The sequence below is a fragment of the Ictalurus punctatus genome, chromosome 9 (genome assembly GCF_001660625.3).
Source record: "Ictalurus punctatus breed USDA103 chromosome 9, Coco_2.0, whole genome shotgun sequence".
In the NCBI taxonomy this organism is placed as follows: domain Eukaryota; kingdom Metazoa; phylum Chordata; class Actinopteri; order Siluriformes; family Ictaluridae; genus Ictalurus; species Ictalurus punctatus.
In genome coordinates this window covers 29,993,729-30,002,810 of record NC_030424.2, presented here as the reverse complement: position 1 = coordinate 30,002,810, position 9,082 = coordinate 29,993,729, and the positions used below count along the sequence as shown (strand labels likewise).

At 33.3% G+C, this 9,082-nt stretch overlaps 1 protein-coding gene across 1 annotated transcript in view; it reads left to right on the top strand.

Moving 5' to 3' along the window:
- Positions 1 to 449: 449 nt before the first annotated feature.
- plb1 (phospholipase B1) overlaps positions 450 to 9,082 on the top strand; it is a 34,291-nt gene continuing 25,658 nt past the window's right edge. Inside the window, exons 1-4 of the mRNA XM_053682614.1 lie at positions 450 to 608; positions 3,336 to 3,401; positions 3,568 to 3,631; positions 8,801 to 8,835. Of these exons, the coding sequence (XP_053538589.1) occupies positions 539 to 608; positions 3,336 to 3,401; positions 3,568 to 3,631; positions 8,801 to 8,835 (235 nt within the window). The 5' untranslated portion in view covers positions 450 to 538. The remainder of the gene's footprint in view (positions 609 to 3,335; positions 3,402 to 3,567; positions 3,632 to 8,800; positions 8,836 to 9,082) is intronic.

The window sequence follows — 9,082 nt, the reverse complement described above, 5'->3', positions numbered from 1 at the left end:
AACTGCAGAATCTGAAAACTACAAACACTTTAGGGTCAGCTAATAAATGCACCGCAGCTCAGACCTCCAGGGTCGATACTGGAGAAACAGCGCGTCGCTAGTACACAAAAAGGACGAGTTAAATATTGACACAGCAGAATTAAAACGAACGGACATGGGTCTAATCTATCGATAAAATATCATATATTATTATTGATCTTGATAGCTTTATTTCTGAAATGATTCTCACCTTGACCCTTTAAAGACCTTTAAGGCGGTGCTGTATACAGGTGGTTTTATAATGCATAGACTTCCATACAGTTACAGTTAATGCCTTAATCAATCATTACACATTTACGGATCCTTTTAAAGTTTAATAGCTTTGTGTTGCATCTTACACACACGCACGCAAGTACGCATGTGGGGGTGTGGTTCATAATGAGACAGCAGTTTGTACGCCGGTTTATAATGAGACAGCGGTGGGTATGTGTGTTGTGTGAGAGAGAGCAGGAAAGGTGAGGGTGTAAAAAGAAAAGGAAAAAAACACACACACTCCATCATGGGAACTCGAGTCTCGGTCGCTTCTGCTCAACTGCTCATCCTGATGTTTCTGTCCTCTGCTTGCTCAGGTATTTTATTCAATCACATGTTCATCACTTCTATTATATCTTCATACCTTACAAATAAAGCTGATGACCGTAAATTGGGCGCGTACATCACGCTGGATTGAATCAAAGCAAAAGTTGTTCAATTTCATGTCCGTATCGCTATATTGTTTCTTTGATGCAAAATGCTTTTTATTATTTATTTATTTATTTATTTATTTATTTATTTATTTGTCGCTATATTGTATCGCTATATTGTTTCTTTGACGCAAAATGCTTTTATTATTTATTAATTTATTTATTTATTTATTTATTTATCGCTATATTGTATCGCTATATTGTTTCTTTGATGCAAAATGCTTTTTATTATTTATTTATTTATTTATTTATTTATCGCTATATTGTATCGCTATATTGTTTGATGCAAAATGCTTTTTATTATTTATTTATTTATTTATCGCTATATTGTATCACTATATTGTTTCTTTGATGCAAAATGCTTTTTATTATTTATTTATTTATTTATTTATTTATCGCTATATTGTATCGCTATATTGTTTCTTTGACGCAAAATGCTTTTATTATTTATTAATTTATTTATTTATTTATTTATTTATCGCTATATTGTATCGCTATATTGTTTCTTTGACGCAAAATGCTTTTATTATTTATTAATTTATTTATTTATTTATTTATCGCTATATTGTATCGCTATATTGTTTCTTTGACGCAAAATGCTTTTATTATTTATTTATTTATTTATTTATTTATTTATTTATCGCTATATTGTATCGCTATATTGTTTCTTTGATGCAAAATACTTTTTATTATTATTATTATTATTATTATTATGGAATTTATTCAGTAAAAGTCAACTTGATCCATCGAATTCACTTCCAGCGAATTTAACCCAGTATGTCTTGGAATCAACGTAAAGTTAACGTAAAGTTAGTAAAGTGTACAGAGACTTTCCGAGTTGGTCTTTACAATAAAACAGATATAAAATGAACAAACACGGCCACGTCACTAGAGCACACCTTATAACGTGCCCTCGACGTAGCCGTGCGGCTAGAAGATCGAGTAAAACATGCAGACGGCGTTTAAAAAGATCAAAGTTAGACATTTTTCCACGTCAGATCCTAAAATGCGATCAATCCAGGGACTGCTGCAGGTCGCTGCGTTTAAAAGAAGCTCGAAATCTATAACATGAGCTACCGAGCTCTGCGTTTACATGTGGAGGATTTAAACATAGGCAATCCCGAGACCTGTTATTAAGAGAACCGTGTTTAAAACTGATTATAGATGAGGGATAAGAGGGTGAAATACCTACGCTTAATTCCGAGGGTTAATACAGTCAAGTATTATGCATGCTCACTTTGAATACTTTCTGTTAGCATAATTAAGTATGCATGCTTCATTTGTTTTCTGGGGTTAACTCAGTAAAGTATGTATGGCTAGTTTGGAAATTTTGAGTTAACTTAATAAAGTATGCATGCTTAGTTAGATTCCTTAGGTTAAAAAATCTAATAAAAAATGCAAGCATGCGCCATATGAAAGTTTTGAGTTAAGTCAGTCAAGTACACATGCTCAGTTTGATTCTTTAAGTTAAAGTAGTAAAGTATGCCTGCTAAGGTTTATTCTTGGATTAACATAGTAAAGAATGCATGCTCAGTTTGATTCCTCAGCTTAACGTAGTGAAGTATGCATGCTCAGTTTGATTCCATCAGTTAAATTAGTAAAGTGTGCCTGCTAAGGTTTATTCTTGGCTTAACTCAGTCAAGTATGCATGCTCAATTTGAGTGCTCAGGCTAAGGTAGTAAAGTATGCATGCTCAGTTTGATTTCTCAGCTTAAAGTAATAATGTATGCATGCTCAGTTCGATTCCCCAGGCTAAAGTAGTAAAGTATGCATGCTCAGCCTGAGTCCTCAGGTTAAAATAGTAAAGTATGCATGCTCAGGTTCATTCATAAGCTTAGAATAGTAAAGTATGCATGCTCAGGTTCATTCTTTAAGTTAAAGTAGTAAAGTATGCATGCTCAGATTGATCACTCGGGTTAAAGTATTAAAGTATGCATGCTCAGATTGATTCCTAAGCTTAGAATAGTAAAGTATGCATGCTCAGTTTCATTCTTTAAGTTAAAGTAGTAAAGTATGCATGCTCAGTTTGATTCATAAGCTTAAAGTAGTAAAGTATGCATGCTCAGTTTGAGTCCTCAGGTTAAAGTAGTAAAGTATGCATGCTCAGGTTCATTCTTTAAGATAAAGTATTAAAGTATGCATGCTAAGTTTGATTCATAAGGTTAAAGTAGTAAAGTATGCATGCTCAGATTGATTCCTAAGGTTAAAGTAGTAAAGTATGCATGCTCAGATTGATTCCTAAGGTTAAAGTAGTAAAGTATGCATGCTCAGATTGATTCCTAAGGTTAAAGTAGTAAAGTATGCATGCTCAGGTTCATTCTTTAAGTTAAAGTAGTAAAGTATGCATGCTCAGATTGATTCTTTAATTTAAATTAGTAAAGTATGCATGCTCAGGTTCATACTTTAAGTTAAAGTAGTAAAGTATGCATGCTCAGATTGATTCCTAAGCTTAAAGAAGTAAAGTATGCATGCTCAGATTGATTCCTAAGCTTAAAGAAGTAAAGTATGCATGCTCAGTTCGTGATTTGTTTGTTAGTTACATGTTGCATTAAACTGATCTATATAGAAATATCATTTTCCTCATTCTTGGCTCCTTGTTTGGTTTATTTCCAGACTCTCTGACTGAGTTGGCTTTGATCTGTGCCCAGCTGAACCCTTCACCAGCTCTTCCTTCCTCTGGTGAGTCGACAGCGTTTAAACATTTATTTATTTATTTATTTATTTACACTTATGTAACTCAACGACGTCACCCATAAAGATAATTTAACGTACATTTTAATCCATAATTGCTGAGCCTGGTAGTGGGGTGAGTCAGCACTAAACCTGAGTGTGTTGTTTACGACAGTTCACTCGCTGAGGCCTGCAGACGTGCATGTGCTGTCAGCACTCGGCCTGTCCGCTTCACACAGGTACAGTCACACTGCTGTTTATTTCACAAAGGCACAAAGCTATTAAACTTCATGTTTATTCAAGTGAACATGGCCGTCCAGGTTTTCTTTTCTTTTCTTTTCTTTTTTTTTTCCTGGATTCAAAAAATAATGGAAAAATGGGTGGAAGAGTTTGCCAAAAACATTTGAATGTTGTGTACATTATAAAACAAATGTTCAGCAATAATAAAAAAAAAAATTTTTAAAAACTAAGCAAGGCTCACGTAGATAGCAATTAATGGAAGTCTAGCTCAGCCAGGGATGGATTACGGATTTGAGCCTAGATTTAATCTGTGTGATTACAGGGATTGACCATGATGCTAAATCACATGACACCTATTAAAGAATGTGAAATGATTTATAAATATTACTGGAGTGAATTTGTAACTACAGAACAGTCAGTTGGGGCTCGAATGTTTTTATCTGGAGCCGTCTAAACAGATTTGAGGGGTGGAAAAAAAAGAAAAAAAAAACACGTGTATAGTGTTAATTTTCCATAATGTGTTCTCATTAAAATGAGCTGAAATAAGCCAGAGGAGGAGACTCGACGTGCTGCGCTGCCAGACATAGGAGTCTGAGATTTTAGAAAGCTGGACTTTGATGATTTGGTGGATGAGTCTGTGAGCAGGGAAGTCACCCAAGGAAAGTCTTCTTCTCTAATTAACATCCTTCCAGTGTTCTTAAACACGGTCGTGTTTTTAAACTTGCCCAAATGAAACAGCATTGAAACAATTGAACGTTTTGCTGAACTACTCATTTCTTTTGATACCCATTCCGGATGGTTATTCTTTTATTTATTTGTTTGTTTGCCACGTCACTGATTGCGATCCTAACCGTAACTAGCCATGAGAACACAGAGTTCCAGCCCTCAGTAGTTTTTGTTTGGTCCAGTTATCTACAGATAACGTTCACACGTTCTGATAACGTCGTGGTCCTCACTGTCCTCAGATCAGCTGATGAAGATTCTTCGGGCTCGCCTGTAGACTTCGTTATTTTTAGTTCTCGTCGAGGCAGCGTGTGATGAGGAAAGGCAGGACCCGAGTGTGTTGAATCAGCGTGGTGTTTATTTTGTTCTGATCCAGTAATCATCGGTAACAAACTGGGATAATCTCTATAATCGTAACAACCGGGAAAATGCTAGTGAGGGTCTAAAGCGTGAGACACCAGACATGGAACAATAGCAATAAGGCTCAGACTTCACGATGAGAATGCATGATAACACACAAGATCATACACGGAGAGAGGGACACAAAATGAAGCACGATGACCAGCATGTGGAGAATTACTCCAAATACCCGGCCTTAGAGCCGAAAACTGTCACTTATCAATTTTAGCTACAGTGTAGACGCTTATAACGTTTACAGGCACAATTTCTTATTCATTACTGTGTAATAGAATGCAAATGGCGTAGAATGCTGTATAATAGAATAGAAATGACGTATAATACTGTAAAATAGAGTACAAATGACGTAGAATACACGATAATAGAATAGAAATGACGTATAATGCTGTATAATAGAATAGAAATGACGTATAATACACGATAATAGAATATAATTGGTGTATAATACTGTAAAATGGAGTCGAAATGACGTATAATACTGTAAATTAGAGTAGAAATGACGTAGAATGCTGTAATAATAGAATAGAAATGACGGATAATACGCGATAATAGAATAGAAATGACGTATAATACTGTAATAATAGTATAGAACTTACATATAATGCTGTAGATAATAGAATATAAATGACGTATAATACTGTAAAATAGAGAAGAAATGACGTAGAATAGTGTAAATTAGAGTAGAAATAACGTATAATACTGTAATAATAGAATAGAAATGAGGTAGAATACTGTAATAATAGAATAGAAATGAGGTAGAATACTGTAATAATAGAATAGAAATGAGGTAGAATACTGTAATAATAGAATAGAAATGAGGTAGAATACTGTAATAATAGAATAGAAATGAGGTAGAATACTGTAATAATAGAATAGAAATGAGGTAGAATACTGTAATAATAGAATAGAAATGAGGTATGATGCTGTATAATAGAATAGAAATGAGGTATGATGCTGTATAATAGAATAGAAATGAGGTATGATGCTGTATAATAGAATAGAAATGAGGTATGATGCTGTATAATAGAATAGAAATGAGGTAGAATACTGTAATAATAGAATAGAAATGAGGTATGATGCTGTATAATAGAATAGAAATGAGGTATGATGCTGTATAATAGAATAGAAATGAGGTAGAATACTGTAATAATAGAATAGAAATGAGGTAGAATACTGTAATAATAGAATAGAAATGAGGTATGATGCTGTATAATAGAATAGAAATGAGGTAGAATGCTGTAATAATAGAATAGAAATGACGGATAATACGCGATAATAGAATAGAAATGACGTATAATACTGTAATAATAGTATAGAACTTACATATAATGCTGTAGATAATAGAATATAAATGACGTATAATACTGTAAAATAGAGAAGAAATGACGTAGAATAGTGTAAATTAGAGTAGAAATAACGTAGAATACTGTAATAATAGAATAGAAATGAGGCATGATGCTGTAATAATAGAATAGAAATGAGGTAGAATACTGTAATAATAGAATAGAAATGAGGTAGAATACTGTAATAATAGAATAGAAATGAGGTAGAATACTGTAATAATAGAATAGAAATGAGGTAGAATACTGTAATAATAGAATAGAAATGAGGTAGAATACTGTAATAATAGAATAGAAATGAGGTATGATGCTGTATAATAGAATAGAAATGAGGTATGATGCTGTATAATAGAATAGAAATGAGGTAGAATACTGTAATAATAGAATAGAAATGAGGTAGAATACTGTAATAATAGAATAGAAATGAGGTATGATGCTGTATAATAGAATAGAAATGAGGTAGAATGCTGTAATAATAGAATAGAAATGACGGATAATACGCGATAATAGAATAGAAATGACGTATAATACTGTAATAATAGTATAGAACTTACATATAATGCTGTAGATAATAGAATATAAATGACGTATAATACTGTAAAATAGAGAAGAAATGACGTAGAATAGTGTAAATTAGAGTAGAAATAACGTATAATACTGTAATAATAGAATAGAAATGAGGTAGAATACTGTAATAATAGAATAGAAATGAGGTAGAATACTGTAATAATAGAATAGAAATGAGGTAGAATACTGTAATAATAGAATAGAAATGAGGTAGAATACTGTAATAATAGAATAGAAATGAGGTAGAATACTGTAATAATAGAATAGAAATGAGGTATGATGCTGTATAATAGAATAGAAATGAGGTATGATGCTGTATAATAGAATAGAAATGAGGTAGAATACTGTAATAATAGAATAGAAATGAGGTAGAATACTGTAATAATAGAATAGAAATGAGGTATGATGCTGTATAATAGAATAGAAATGAGGTAGAATACTGTAATAATAGAATAGAAATGAGGTAGAATACTGTAATAATAGAATAGAAATGAGGTATGATGCTGTATAATAGAATAGAAATGAGGTATGATGCTGTATAATAGAATAGAAATGAGGTAGAATACTGTAATAATAGAATAGAAATGAGGTAGAATACTGTAATAATAGAATAGAAATGAGGTATGATGCTGTATAATAGAATAGAAATGAGGTAGAATACTGTAATAATAGAATAGAAATGAGGTAGAATACTGTAATAATAGAATAGAAATGAGGTAGAATACTGTAATAATAGAATAGAAATGAGGTATGATGCTGTATAATAGAATAGAAGACTCAAGGAAAGAGAAATGCGGCACATTTATCATTGTTTATCAAGTCTCAGACGCAATTAAAGCCGCATATTTCCCCGATTCCAGCTTTCATCCTCCTTAAGGGAGTGCCGCAAGAGCAAGCTTAGTCAGCCGAGAGCTTATCTAATGTAGTGTGATGACCTTCAAACAGAAAGCTTTCCAGACGCTCGTCCAGTATCTTCACACAGCATACCCCACTTACAGATCATTTGACTACAGATACAGACTCGGAACGAACAAGACGTTCGAACGTAACTCCCTTTACGCCGAGCACACCCTGTACGGGTCCAGTCCCAGCGTCCTCGCCACGCTGTTAGAGAATTGCACTTACGTTTGAAACCCTCAGAGATGAATTACATGGTGTGAAGTGCTTTTTACGAGAAGGAGCAGGAACAGCACTGACAAAACAGCCAACGAGAGTCGGAGAAGACTTCACATTCGTATTTGTTTGCTGTCACGCGCAGCAGATCCCTGAATCTTCCGTCTGTTAGTGCTGGAGAGCCAGGAGGAAATTGTCTGATGATAATATTGCTTATATATATATATATATAAATGCAGAACAAATGAAGATTTGAGCAGGTGTTTTAGAGGAACTTTTAAAGGAACTTTACATAAAGCTTTCCAGGTGAAATATTCATAATAAATGTAATAATAAGAACTGTACCACACCAGACACATAGAAAGCTACAGTTTACTACCTTTAGTATTTGTTGTTGTTGTTGTTGTTGTTAATTATTGTGATTGTTTTTTTTATTATTTAACAAACTGCACTGGTTTCTTTCTGGTATCAAATCTGTAATAATAATAATAATAATAATAATAATAATAATAATAATAATAATAATAATAATTTGGGCTCTGGGTTACTGATGGGAGGGTTGAGGGTTCAAGCTGCCACTGTCGGGCCCTTGAGCAAGGCCCTTAACCCTCTCAGCTCCAGGGGGCGCTGTATCATGGCCGACCCTGCGCTCTGACCCCAACTTCCTGACATGCTGGGATATGTGAAGAAAGAATTTCACTGTGCTGTCATGTATCCGTGACCAATAAAGACTCGTTACCATTATCCAATAACAGTACATGGATATTTAGGAAGTGGAATAATGAACCGCTAAACAGATAGATTTCACTGTATATTTGTAGAGCAAACGGGGGAGACGAGAACGTCGTTTTATGGTAAAATGTAATGAAATTACGCCAAAGGAAGAAAAAAACAAACAGAAAAAGTAGCAAATACAGTATAACATGCTGTACATAATGATATTGTGCACTGCGAGATTACGTGTTGTTGTAATTAAAAGATAAATGATCGGTGTGTGTTTCGCTGTAGGTCTGCTGAAATTAGGATTCTGAACAGGCTGTCTGGTAAGATCTTACTTTCTATTCCAGGCGTACAGTATATAAATATAATACAGTATATAATAATACAGTATATACTACAGTATATAAATACAGTATATAATAATACAGTATATACTACAGTATATACTACAGTATATAATAATACAGTATATAATAATACAGTATATACTACAGTATATAAATACAGTATATAAATACAGTATATACTACAGTATATAAATACAGTATATAATAATACAGTATATACTAC